The sequence below is a fragment of the Palaemon carinicauda genome, chromosome 10, assembly GCF_036898095.1.
Source record: "Palaemon carinicauda isolate YSFRI2023 chromosome 10, ASM3689809v2, whole genome shotgun sequence".
Taxonomy (NCBI): domain Eukaryota; kingdom Metazoa; phylum Arthropoda; class Malacostraca; order Decapoda; family Palaemonidae; genus Palaemon; species Palaemon carinicauda.
This window is the reverse complement of record NC_090734.1, coordinates 116,261,227-116,275,531: the sequence shown is the minus strand read 5'-3', so window position 1 is coordinate 116,275,531 and position 14,305 is coordinate 116,261,227. Positions and strand designations below refer to the sequence as shown.

The 14,305-nt window shown below is 39.6% G+C and overlaps 1 protein-coding gene across 3 annotated transcripts in view; it reads right to left on the bottom strand.

Moving 5' to 3' along the window:
* Positions 1–874: 874 nt before the first annotated feature.
* LOC137648691 (hamartin-like) overlaps positions 875–14,305 on the bottom strand; it is a 45,156-nt gene continuing 31,725 nt past the window's right edge. For all 3 annotated transcript variants that reach the window (XM_068381717.1, XM_068381719.1, XM_068381718.1), the window contains exon 3: positions 875–8,766. In XM_068381717.1, the coding sequence (XP_068237818.1) occupies positions 5,460–8,766 (3,307 nt within the window). In that variant the 3' untranslated portion in view covers positions 875–5,459. The remainder of the gene's footprint in view (positions 8,767–14,305) is intronic.

Below are 14,305 nucleotides of genomic sequence, written 5' to 3'. Positions count from 1 at the left end.
TATTCTCTGCTTACAGATTGGACATTACAGAAATCTACTCATGACTGCATCTTCCTCAAAGATAGGTAAAAAAAAAATACTGGTTTGTCCGAACTTTTTTTATTTCATTTGTGAGGACGAGGCCATCTGCCTCACAATTTGACGTTCAGTTTTCATTACAATACAAATCACCACAGCTGCATTTCAAACAAGGATATGTGCCTTCCTTGCTCCCAGAGACACATAATTAAAACGTTCCAAACCTTCAGATCTAATCTAAACTCCTAAAGTCGACAGTTTTATCATTGAGTAATGGTGAATTTTTCAGATATCCATTATTCCACCATAGCACGCAGTTGCAAATATTACTGCTGCTCTTTCAGTCATTAGTAACTTGTCATAGAAACATGGCTGCCTAAAATATCCTCTTTTGTAAATTTATCAATTTCCTATTAAACTATTAAAATGATGGAATTACCCTCAGAGAACTCAAACTTTCACAACAACAATTCAACACCATTCATCGTGTTCAAACCATTTGGTTTGTGAACCACCATTTACTTTAAATTTCAGAAATATATTAAAAATTTTCCTAATTAAAAGTATTCAGAGAATATTCATAAAAAAAAAAAGCTTATAATGTTGATGCAATTTCAGAGTTAAAAATAATATTTCAAGTATAAACCATTCTAAGGAAAATATTACCATCTTATGATAATAATTTTTTATATCCCAACTCAATAAGGCATAATTTACTTTTGCGATACACAATCAGATAATGCACGAACAGTACTGTGCCACGTTTGTAAAAAAAAAAAAAAAAAAAAAAAAAAATCAATACCAGTGATTTATACACCCTGGGAATATTTTACATTATAAAACAAATAAAACCAAGTTTTAATGTAAATATAAATTTTTATTTTCAAAACAGATGGTAAAGAGGGGAGGTGTAAACAAGACGCCAATAATCTTGAAGTCAATGACAAACAAAAGTCAAAAATGCATACAGCTTAATTTTTTTTTAAAAATTTGTTCACTAGAGAGCAAGAAAAAAGGTTAACAATATCACTCAAGATTTCAGAAATAGTTGGGAATTAAACTAAAACCTTAAGAGCAATTGGAGCAGCTCCAGTTTATTTAAAATTCTCTTAGAAAGGAAGAGCCATCCATGTAAAATAAGATTACTTTTAAAATGATTTTCAAAACAAAAATCCATCCTAAGCTCGAATCGAAACCCCACATGGAAGATCCCCAGTCATCTGCAGTAAAAAATTAGCGCACAACTGTTAAAACTGGAGTGTGCCTTACAAGATCTTGACCTTTGATAACCAAAAACCTGATGATCATGCAAACTTTAATATCTTTTTTTATACAAAAGAAATTTTGCCATTTCAAACATCTAGTACAATAGATATACTGTCATAAATTATAACCAGAAATTCAAGCTTGAAAATTGAAGTCTGTCTGAGTTTAAAGGCCATATCCCCCATTTTGAATAGTAAACTGTAATCTAACGAGAAATAAAGGTAATGAGTAAAGTTAACCATTCTTAAAAATCAGTGGACAGACCACATAGAGAGAGAGAGAGAGAGAGAGAGAGAGAGAGAGAGAGAGAGAGAGAGAGAGAGAGAGAGAGAGAGAGAGAGAGATATGGGGCATTTGAATAAATGGCCTTTAATACAATATTTCATGCCTTGATGATCAGGCACAACAAATTACGCATGCAATTTGGAGCTACTTTATAACATTTTACAATTCTGAAATTAGATTTGGTGGTAAACAAAACTGCAACACTAAATTCAAGAATGTACTACTGTATTCAAAATATTCAAGGGAAAAAATGGAATAAAAAAATCACAATAAATCATAACTAATAACATTTTGTACACTTGAATACATCATACCACAAGTCTCTTCATTTTGTGAGCTCATTAGTACAAGTAACATTACATTTTTGCCTACCCACTAGCTCTGCCTTATCAAATATACATTAATTTTTGAGAGGGAGGGATATGACTCTTCAACACCTAAAATGTACAATAAAGTCTCCAACAATGTAAGATCAAAAATATTACTGCTAATTATTAGCAATCTCACTTAAATTTCTCAAGAAATGAGATTAAAACTCTTTGTGGAATCAAGGAATTTCTCTGACACATCTTTGAACAATAGAAAACTCTGTAAATCCTCTGGACACTGGTAGTATCTATGGTTCAGACCTTAAAATTCGCCGTACCTATTTGAACGAGTGTAAGTACTACTCACTGATAATAACAATGATTCTTTGTAAGAAACGTGAATTTCATATACACAGATATAAAGGTGCACTAACGAATGCTGCAATCTCTTGGACCTGCCTATATGGCTGTGACTAGTGGCCGGTCAAGAGGTCAAGACACGTTAAGTGTCTCCGGATTTCCGAGAAGCAATAACAGATCACGCCTAAAAACTACTACTGTACAATGCCTCTTAACTGATCTTCTACCAGACCAGTTGACTGATTTTCTATAAAAACCAGTTTACACTACTTCTTTTATAAAAAAAATAAATCTATTATCACATTTTCTCTTGCTCAAAATCATTAGGGATTGTTGTATTTCACCGGTTTAATTATTTCATTCCACTGTTATTTTTCTTTTTAAACAAACATGTTTAAAAAATCCTATAAGGACTTAGCTTGCATATACTCCCGAAATATCCGCTAACATGACACGAAAAGATAGTCGCTCTGTCTCCTGTGGGTAACCTTCCCAAAACCGTGCTGCTTGGTCGCAGCAATTTCCACAAATGGACTTGTTCATTCTTATGCAATATGGAAATGATCATGAAATTAATTAATGCCAAAGAGATTGGGGCAAGTGTTCACCATTTCCCAACTAGGACAACTGATTGTGACATGGGGTTTCCAATCCTATCATACACAAAACTTTGACACAGAAAAATTGGCTGCCCTTAACTTTTTCAAGCTTTCATTTCATTCTAGATATCCAGTTAATTTGATCCATTTACTTCTGTATTATGTCTATACAGTATACCCCAAGTTCATTAGATCTGACCCAGCAGTTGTACAATTTCAATTATACCCAGACATTTAAGATTATAGTCATCTTATTACCTTGGGAACCAATTCATCAACTGGAATCCAAAACCAAATTCTACTCGTCCACCAAGAGATCAGTTCTCTAATCTTGAATCACACTTTCCTAAGGCTGCTGCATAACATACTTAGGCACAAACCACAGTACAATACATTCACCCACAAAAAGGCACATAGCAGCATTCCCATTTACAACCTTGCTTGCATGCACATCCATCACCATACCCTCTCCTTCCAACCCAGATGGATTAATCAAAACAACTTGCAAACATTTCGAACTACTGTACAGCATAACATTTCAACATCAATACATTCCAAGATTCTCTTAATCTTACAAAATTAATACAGTAGCATAATATACCCGGTAATACAAACTTAAACTTTAGGCATGGCCAAACCTTTGCGGAAGACCTTTCCGCAAAAAAACTTTCTATGGTTGGCTAATGACAAATTAAATTTACACTGAACAGACGTATTCACAAGCATTTTTCTACGTTGGGAATGACTAGACAGGCATCAAATTGTCTGCTTTGCTAAATCAAAGACCAAACCGATAACGACAGGGTAATGTCATATTACTGCTGTTACTATAATAGATAAACTTTCCAAAAGATGTATACTGTACGGACTTTCTGGTGGCATTTCAAAAACATAACTTTGAAATCTTTGAAAAATAATTTTGATGCCTCAACATGCAATGAAAAAGTTAGGCTAACATACATCACAGTCAACCTGCATGCCTGCCAAGTTTACATACTCACAAACTCATACATACTTTTGCACAAAATCTGCTCTTCAAACACTAATGCACCAAGACTATAGTTGGATACTTTTATTTTAAATTAATTTAACTGAAAAGGTGAAAGGGGATTAAACCAATCTCCTACTCAACTTTCTAAAACTCCACACTAAAAACATCACTCAATCTCTTTTTTCACACTAGCATATCACAGTCATAAAAGTGTATAACCACCACCTTGTGCAATCATAGAATTAATCAATTGCATGGCATCTTTATGCAATATCTCATGCTGGTGTTATATGAAAATGGTCTGGTTGTTAATCTTCGATTCAAATTTCATGAAGAACTAAAAATTATTAGCCAGCATTCAAAAACACAATCATGGATGAAAGAGCTTAAAATGTATTGTTTACAAATACCTGCTCAATAGTAAATGGCCAGTGCGATCGTGCACAGGCACAAAATTATCCCAGAAAAATTTTTCCTAAGTTCTGAGCTTTTTTTCTTTCATATACAACCAAAAATAAATATCAAAAGTTTACAGTAGGAAGGGGCAGGAAGTCATTGTCAAAGAATGGTTCGGTTATGGACAAGACTAAATTTACAAAACACAACTGAGCAAAGTAACAATCCGTTAATATAATACTTTAATGTCATTGTGACAGCACTCAATTCCCTCTGTATGTAACACTCCAGTTCTATACTACATGCACATATCAAGAACCCAATCTGTTGCTTTCTTCCCTTAAGGAAAATAATCACAAACACTACGTCGTCTTATCCTGTTCACATGCAATACAGTGCTATCATTATAATCACTGAATGATCACCTTATAAACCAGTTTTATTTGTTAAAAGGCATTTAAAAGTAAAATTTATCCATAAAAATTACTGTGATTCTAAAGATTGTGAGTACTGTATATAAGTATTTCTTGACTTTCCAAGCCTTGAAAAAGTGCCAAAAAAAATCAAATGACAACCTTCTGTATGCACCCAATTACTGCACAAAAGATATCAATTTACTGTAATAAACAGTGCTAGTAAAAAATTTTGAAACTACAGTAATACTGTATTCAGAATTTCAAATAGCCTCTACCTTTTTTTCCATTGTATTTAAAGGTTGACTTATCATCTAGAACTGGCAATACTAAAGTACAATAAAGTGTACAAAAGAAAATATTAGAGGCATCAAGAAACATTGGCCTCAATTTGATGAACACCATAGACATCACAGATTAAGTGTGCACATAACCATAACCATATTATCAAAATGCACATGCCTCATGTCTGGTTTTAATAGAGGATGAAATGACATCTTTCCACATGCAACCCTTTCCTTGTCCATCACACAATCCATCTGAAATTAGATGAGCATCAAGGAATGCCTTAACAGCCATGGCAATATCAATCCAAAGTCATTCGTGAACAATATACCCTAAGCATTTCACCACATTAGGTGAAAATGCGCGTCACCACAGATGCTACAGCCAGTGTATTTGTTTGAGCTTTTTACATGACCACACAGTTTAAACGTACAAAAATGCTCAAATTTACCACAAAATAATCTTCAGCAGTTCGAGATCCAAATAACACCTTATAGTAGACAATGACTTGCTCTTCTTTGTCAATCTACAGTATGTACTAAGTTTTTCTTCGTCCCTCAGGCTCCAACTCCAATTCTGCCAAAGCATCTAATCTATTGAGTGCGATTGGTTGTCTTGAGAGAAGGGGATCATCAGGAGGGGACGTGGCTGCACTACTGCCACTGGCAGAGGATGGCGAGGCAGATAATTCGAGATCAATGTCAAACCCATCACTACATACAGACTTTCCACGCTGTGACCTTCGGACCTGGCGAACTAATCTGTCTATTCGATCATTGTGTTCCAAAATGTAGCTTTCTAAAGTTTGATTTGTCGCAGCAAGTGCCTGGCAACGTCTTTCCACAGCTCGGCATTGTTCTAAGCCAGCTTCTCTTGCAGCACGTAATTCTTTCTGATGGTCACTAACCAACTTATCCTTTTTGGATAATTCTTGTTCAAGTTCAGACACACGCGCTATGGCAGCATCCAATTTGATGTTTGTGATACGATTGGCATTTTCCAGTTCTTCTACTTGTCTTTGAGCAGTCACTCGCTCCAGGCCTACTCCTGCGTTACTTCCCTGGCCAGACATAGACATTTTCCAAACTTCGTGTTTATATTGGTCTTGAACTTCACCCATTAATGTCATTTGTTTGTGTAAAATTTCAACCTGATGACGTAGTGAATTGTTATCTTCGGCTAATCTGGCTTGTACAGTGAGTTGTCTCTCTCTTTCCAATAAAGTGGCTTGAACAGTATGTAACTGATCTATTAGTGCTTCATTTTCTTTGCTCAAAGTCTTACATTGTTCACGAAAAAGATCTCTGTCTTGCTGTGCACTGTCTCTGTCTACACATACTTGACTGAGCTTTCCTTGTTGCTGGTTCAGAGCAGACTGTAACTGCTGCTCTTTGTTGGCTGATGTTAACTGCAAATTGTGCAAATCATGTTTCAATCTAATAATTTCATCTTCCAGTTGTCTGACCTCATTCCTCAGACCCTGCTGCTCCTCTTCTAACGCATATACTTTCTTTGCTTTACCAAGAAGTCGGCGATTGCGTTCTGCGTGAACTTCTCTTTTGTACCTCTCCAAAAGAAGCATTGTCTGCATGAGCCGAACCTGTCCTTTGAGCCCCTCAGCTGCTGTTGATGAACATTGTTGCTGCCATATGTTATAGGTACCATTTGATGTCTCGTTACACTGACGTATGTACTCGTCTAAGAGCTTATGTGGTGATGGACTGTAAATATCACTTGTGTCTATGTCATTTTTAGTTCTACCTGTCTTCTCTCCATGAGTAGGACCAGACACTAGGGCATCTAAAAGCTGCTCGTAGGGATTAATGACGTTAACTTCTTCAGTTTGTGTCGTAGCTTCATTTGTAACAACAGCTTGTCTTGTGGGGGACAATGTAAGGGAGGACATAGCAGATTCCTTCCTGACCCTAACTTCAATACCATTCATTATTGAAAGACTGTCATCAGTAGCTAGGTGAGGACATGATGTACTTTTTTGAAGAATTTTATTTTGTATACTTGAAGATTTTGTAGGGGATAGGGTTCCACGTACTGAACTAGTAAGCTTATACTGTGACAAATCAGGTGGCGGTCCACACTGACTGAGAAATCTTAGCCTCATTGTTCTAACATTTTTAACTATATCAGTCATTGATTTTTGGCTAGGTACTCCTAAACCAAAACTTCCAGCTTCATTAGAATTCTTATCGACAACTATTCTGGGCTCGTCCGAAGACCTTCGACTTTCACTCTCCTCGGATTCTTTCTCTTCTGATATTCTACGGTCAATAATACTTGTTACTGTAAAATTAGGTTCTGTGCTATCACCTTCAGTTTTCTGGACTTCATTACTTGAATCAGACTCGATATTTCCATTAGACACATCACGTGTAATTGGCAGTTGAGACATATCAACGTGCCGACTGCCATCATAAACGGAAATTTTTCTTCTCCTCCTGCTGACATCTGCATAGAATGCTCTGCTGTCATCTTTCATTTCTTGTCCACTTTCTGAAATTTCACCAGATTTATCTTCACTTTTGCTCTTAAAAAACAAAACACTCTCTCTTGGAACATCCACCCCACAGTCTTCATCTTTATTCTCACTCTCCATACTCTGGCTAAAGAAACTATCTCTACTGATTTGCTGTCTTTCTCTTTGAATCTCTTGCAGTTTACGGCTTAGGATAGAATTGCGCTCTGCTCGCATTATGAAATCTTGATTTTGTTTGTCAGGAAATCTAAAGGGAGTCTGATCTTTTTTCAAGGGTGATAATGGACTGCAGTTGATGTCAGCATCACCAGTCTGGCTGCTTAAGGAGTCCACATTTCCCAAGGTGGTTGGGGTCAAGGCACGGACTGACTGAGCAGATCGTCGAGATACTGTACTGCTGTCTTCCATCTTTAAGGGCGATGTAAAAGGTGTAGTTTCCGGGGTTGCTTCTACAGCTGCCTCAGGCGGTGATTCAGCTACCTTTGAGGCAGGCCTGTGATTTGGAGTTAATATGGGAAACACAGGGGTGTGGGGAACTGAAGTTGAACCCCTTGAACTGCTAGTCATGCCAGGCGATGGATGAGCTAAACTAGGTGACCAGAAGTTGTTACCAGATGCACTCACCATCCAATTTGTTGGAATAGGCAAAGAATCAAATTCGTTTCCACTACCAAGGGAGAAATTGGCACCAACGGCTTCCTCACATGTTGCTTCGGATGGATCAATACAGAGTTTAGAACATTCCTGAATTAACTGATGAGTTTCTAAATGCATCCACCTACTCTTGGCCAATTCCGTTTCCCTGTTTTCAGTAATCAAGACAGGGTGAAGGCGAACACTTTCCATCATGGGCTTTAATGTTGTGAAGAAGCAAGGGGAAGAGCCGGGCTTGGTAAAGGTATTTTGCAGACACGTAATAAAGTGACAGGGGTACAGAGCATATAAACGGTGGAATAACGAATACACAGCCACTTGCAAGTAGGGTTGAAAACTCTCATCCTTATCCATTTTTGGAGTCCAACGAACTAAACGGCAAAATATATCTAATACACTCGAGAGATGTAGTCTTCCCATTTCCAAGGGCAAAACTGGCAACAGCATTACAAGTGCCATTACACCACTTACCAGGACAGGAACATCTTCGTCCACTGCAAGGGTATGGAGCAACTCGCGCATTGCCCCATGATTTAACAATTTCCTCAACCACATGGGTGGTGGCTGCCTGCGCACAGCATATAACAAGAGGCAAGTATAACGGAAGCGGTCAGCCCTTTTCAACCCCTCCGCAATACGTTCGAGAAGGTGGCGGTCATGAGGCTCTGTCACGCCCAAAACAATATCAAGGAGGCGGCCACTGAAAAAAAATTACATATAAATACCAATTACATAAACATATGTAACATGAATAAAAAAAAGCTAAACATGAAAATTTTATATGTTAAAGCTAGTAATAAAAGTTTCTAAACTTATTACTTTGAGTGCAGTACAACAGGACTGCCTAAAAGGAATAAATTTCGTAAGAAATTTGTGTTCTTTTTTTAGTTAAACAAACCCAAGTCCTTCAAGTAGGGAATATGTTTTCAGCGCGAGCTGGAAAGGCCGTTGAAATCGTTAAAAAGGCAGTTAACGACAGCAGGTGAACACGGGCGAGGAGGTCCAACTCCCGTCAAAAGTTCTTCCCCTATGATCTTTTGGCCGAGTCAGAACCGAGAAAGGCAGTTGCAGTGGGAAGTTTAACTTAACAACTCGGATTTGTAAAGCTAGGAAAAATACAAATTACTTTTGAATGTTATTTGTTCCAACATGTACACAAACCTTTTGTCCTTTAAGCAAGCAGACTCGCCAATTAATGGGTCATAAGTCCTAATAGTACCAAACTGACTGGTTCTTTTTCTTCCATGAATATGTCAAACTACCTGATCCCATATGGGAACGAAGATGACTCCAGCAATCTCATACCTGACTTTCATGGGAATGAATAGGCTGATAGGGCAGCATTCCAGAATAATATACCTGGCATGTGTTGATGGCGAACGGATGTCCGATCACGTTTTGGTAAAAAGAAAATTAGTTGCAGCAAGAGTGGGAGATGTAAAAGGGAAGTAGAGAAGGTTGAAGAGTTGACAAAAATCAGAAGTCAAAAGTGAATATCAAGAAAGGTTGGAAGTGGCATATGACAGAGTGAAAGGAAGAGAAACTAGTGATTTAGAGGAGTGGAAGTTAGTAAAAGAAAATGTTGTTGGGATTGCAAGTAATTTGTGTGGCAAGATGATTGTTGGAGGCACTATAAGGAAGAGTAGTGAATGATGGAATGAAGACGATGAAAGTAGAAGAGAAAAAGAGGGCATTTGAAGAATGGCTGCAGAGTAATAGAGTAGAGAAGTATGAAAGATATAGAGAGAAAAATGTGGAATTTAAATGTAAGGTAGCTGAAGCAAAGAGGGCGGGTAACTGGAAATGGGGCCGGGGATTGAGTCGTTCGTATGAAGAGAATAAGATGAAGTTTTGGAAAGAGGTAAATAGAGAAAGGACGGGTGGATTGAGAAGTGAAGAGAGAGAGTGAAAGATGAAAATGGAAGGTTGTTGAAAGGAAAGGAGGAAAGAAAAGGTGGGGTGAATATTTTAAAAGGTAGCTGAATGCTGAGGATAAGAGGGAGGCAGATATAATTACTGTTGCAAGTGTTGAGGTGCTGGTGATGGGAGATGAAAATGAGAGATATTACAAGAGAAGTGGACAGCACTAGATAAAACGAGAGCAGGAAAAGCACCTAGTAAAGATGGTGTGGGGGCTGAGATGTTGAAGGAAGGTGTTGCGACTGTACTTGAATAGTTGGTGAGATTATTTATGTTTTGTGCTTCAGCGGTACCAGAGAACCGAGTGCATGCGTGTATTGTTCACTATACAAAGGTATGAGAGATGTGCACGAGTGTTGTAATTCAAGAGGTATTAGTTTGTTGAGTGTGTTTTGAAAAGGATATGGTAGTGTTAATTAATAGGATTAAAGATAAAACAGAGGATGAAATCTTAAAAGTACATGGGGGTTTTAGAAGACGTAAGGGATATAGTGATCAGACTTTTACGATTAGGCAGATATGCGAGAAATATTTAGCAAAGGGCATGTTGCATTTATGGATCTGGAGAAAGCTTCTGATGTGTTGATTGGGAAGTGATGTGGAATGTGATGAGGCTATATGGGATTGGTGGAAGGTTGTTGCAAGCAGTGAAGAGTTTATACATAGGCAGTAAAACATGTGTTAGGATAGTAAATGAAGTGAGTGGTTTCCCGTGAGAGAGGGACCAAGAAAAGGTTGTGTGATGTCACCATGGTCGTTCAATTTTCTTGTCGAATGATCAAGTGCTTGGTCAAGGATTGAAACTGATAGATGAAAGTGATCATGAGTGAGAAGTGAATGTTGTTGTTTGCAAATGATACAATATTGATTGCAGACTCGGAGGAGAAGCTGGCTCAATTAAGGACAGTTTGGGAGGATGTGTGAGAGAAGAAAGTTTCAAGTTAATGTGGGTATGGGTAAGTTTATGAGGTGTACGAGCAGGGAAGGTGGTGCTAGGTTCAATGTAATGTTGAAGAGAGTGTTACTTGAGGAAGTAGATCAGTTAAGTACTTGGGGTCTGTTGTTGCTGCAAATGGTGGAGTGGAGGCAGATGTATATCAGAGTGAATGAAGGATGTAAAGTGTTAGGGGCAGTGAAGAGAGTGGTAAAAAAATAGAGGGTTAGGAATTAATGTAAAGAGAGTTCTGTATGAGAAAGTGATTGTACCAACTGTGATTCATGGATAGGAGTTGTGGGAAATGAAAATGATGGAGAGACAGAAACTGAATGTGTTGGAGATGAAATGTCTGAAGAGTATAGCTGGTGTTATCTCGATTAGATAGGGTTAGGAACGAAGTAATGTTGGTGAGAACGGGTGTAAGAAATGAAATAGCAGCTATTGTGGATATGAATGTGTTGAGGTGGTTTGGCCATATAGAGAATGGAAAAATGGCTGTCTGCTGAAGAAGGTGATGAATGCAAGAGTTGATGAGAGAAGTACAAAAGGAAGGCCAAAATTTGGGTGCATTTATGGAGTAAAGAAAGCTCTAGGTGAGAGAAGGTTAGACGTAAAGAGGCAACAGAGCGTGCTAGAAATAGGAACGAATGGCGAGAAATTGTGACGCAGTTTTGATAGGCCCTGCTACTTCCTCTGGTTGCCTTGGTGATTGCTGAGGTAGTAGTAGTAGGAGATTCGGCATATGAAGCTTCATTGTGGTGCATAATGGGGGAGGGTGGACTGTGGCACCCTAGTAGTACCAACCAAACTCGGTTGAATACCTCATCAGGCTGAGAGGAGCTAAGAGAAGAAAAGTCCCCCTCTCTCTCTCTCTCTTTTTCTTTTTGATGTCGGCTACCCCCAAAATTGGGCTAAGTGCCTTGGTAGTTGGATGTGCTGATCAATGGGTTTGCATATATTCCACTATCCTCCCCCTCATCGAGGATGGATGGGAGAGAAACTTCTCTAGATTCTAAAGAATGGAGCTTGGATGTGCAGTTTATCAGCATCAACTTAGATCCAGAGAGTAATGTTTCGTCCCCAAGAGAAGGGCAGAAAGAATAGAGAAGAGCTAATCATTCAGCCATCATTCCATGCTTACATCTAAACGTTGCCATACACAAGATGCTTACCATCCCGCATGGAAGCTGGACATTCTACACAATTACTTGAGTAGCCACCACATGACCAAGTGCAAAGGTGTCAAAAGGACTTGAGGGTACTCCAGTAGACTACAGGCTGTGAAAGTAGTCAGGTGTAAACAAACCCCAACCTTTAACACCTGGCCAACTGTAAGAGTCCTCTTGAAGACAAGGGTGGGGCCTAACCCTAACTTCACTAGTTCGGTCCCAGCTAGTATCGACCATGCAAGCAGATGAAGCAATGCAGTGCTGAGGAGGCGTCACTAACACTCAGGTATGAGATGTGAGATTGTTAGATAGTATTGCAGAGCCCTCTCAGTTTAAAGGTTTAAAGGCCACTCATGAATAGCAGAGGCAAGGGACTGTGACAAGGCCATAGCTACCCAGATAATGCTCTAGAGATTGGCCATATACAAATATGATCAACGCCCAAGCTCCCTCTCCACCCAAGCTAGGACCAGGATAGGTCAAGCAATGACTGCTGATGACTCAGTAAGTAGAGAGGGGATGGAAAAAGGGTTTAAACCCTGGGTTTCAAGTTATGGCCACACAACCTGGCACCAAAGAAAGGGAGCTCTTTCTATGCATCAGCATGGGAGATTAAGTCGGCACAGTTCTTAGAGACATAACCCTTACTAATGGCCTTCTCGAAGGCTTCAATGGTTGTGTGCGAGAACACGAATCTCAGAAAATTTCTGTAGTTCGGGTGTAACGGAATGTGGAAACACGCGTCCTGCAGATCTAACGACACCATCCAGTCTCCCTGTCTGGTGCCTGCTAGGACTGACACAGAAGACTACAGTACAAGGAAAACTTGACTTGCTTATGAACTTCTTCAGAGGACTTACGTCCAGAACAGGTCTCCAACACCCCCCCCTCCCCGAGTTCTACGGAACTAGAAAAAGTCTTGTAAAATCCCTCTGACGAGAGGACTTCTACCACCTCTATTGCTGCTTTTGACAGCATCTGGTTAACCTGCTCTTGCAAGAGCTGTTGCCAGTAGTGGAATATTTGTGTCTGGAGATTGAGATCACTTTTGGGTTTTGGTTGCTGTTTGGGGTTAAGAGGTTGACCTCCAGCAGCCATTCTCTGGTCTCTTCTAAACAAGCTCTCCCACGAAAGGGCTGACGCATGGGAGAGCTTCCTTCTCCTTCCTGGCTAAAATGTTAGTCGGAAGCACTTCCTCGCAGTCCTTTGAAAGCAGATCTTACATTGCTTGTGCGTAATAGCTGCCGATAAGTCCTTCACTAGCTCTGAAGGGAAGTGGAATTTGGTCAAGGGAGCATACAAGAGCTCTGCTCTCTGAGCGAGAGTCAATCCTGACGACAGGAAAGAAAACAGCATAGCTCTTCCTCAAAAAAAAAAAACCTGTTGTGAAAAAGGGTTGTGAATTCGACCGACCCGTTCTTCACGGCTTATCTAGACAGGCAAAGATCATCTGTGATGTCTGCGAGGACTCAGAGTCCAGTCCATCAAGCTGAAGACCTCGATTGTTCTGAAGATGTCCTTCAGCAATTGAACCATTTCCGACGTGGACCGCATCACCTTAGCCTTAGTCATGGCTGAACTACGTGATGCGTCAACGAAAATTAGAAGTCTCCTTGGGAGAAGGTAGGAACTTCCAAACCGAGAACCTCCCCAGGCTTGTACCACACACATGATCTAGAAGCCAATCTCGTAGGGGGAAAGGAAAAGGTTGTCCTTCCTTGTTCTTTTTCTTGAGAATCCAATCGTTCAGAGTCGAAAAAAGACCTTTAGACCGATCTGACTAACACTGTTTCCTTGAAAGAGGAAGAGTCCTGGGGTCTACCCTTTAAAAACTGCGAGGGCGGGCTCCGAGGTACAGCCTGCTGAAAAGTCCTCCGGGTATAAGTCTGCCAGAACTGCAAGAATCTTAAGACCTGCTGCATGAAGAGTTTTCTAAGTTTCCTCCTCTGACATCTATCCTGACATAGCTGATAAGGAAGCTGGCTTCATAGGTTTTAATGCCTCATTTGCTAGCATTTCTTGAGAGACTCGGCGATCCTGTGGGGCAGCCACGTCCTCTAAAGGGTTAGCGATCTCCGAAGGAGGATGAGTGGGAGAAAACACACGCCTCGACTTGCATGCTCGTGTCCCGCATGCGTTTAGCATGCTGCGAAGACGAGTCAATCTGCGTCCAGCATGTCTCGAGGGAGAGTCATGTTCAAGTGCTTCCAGCA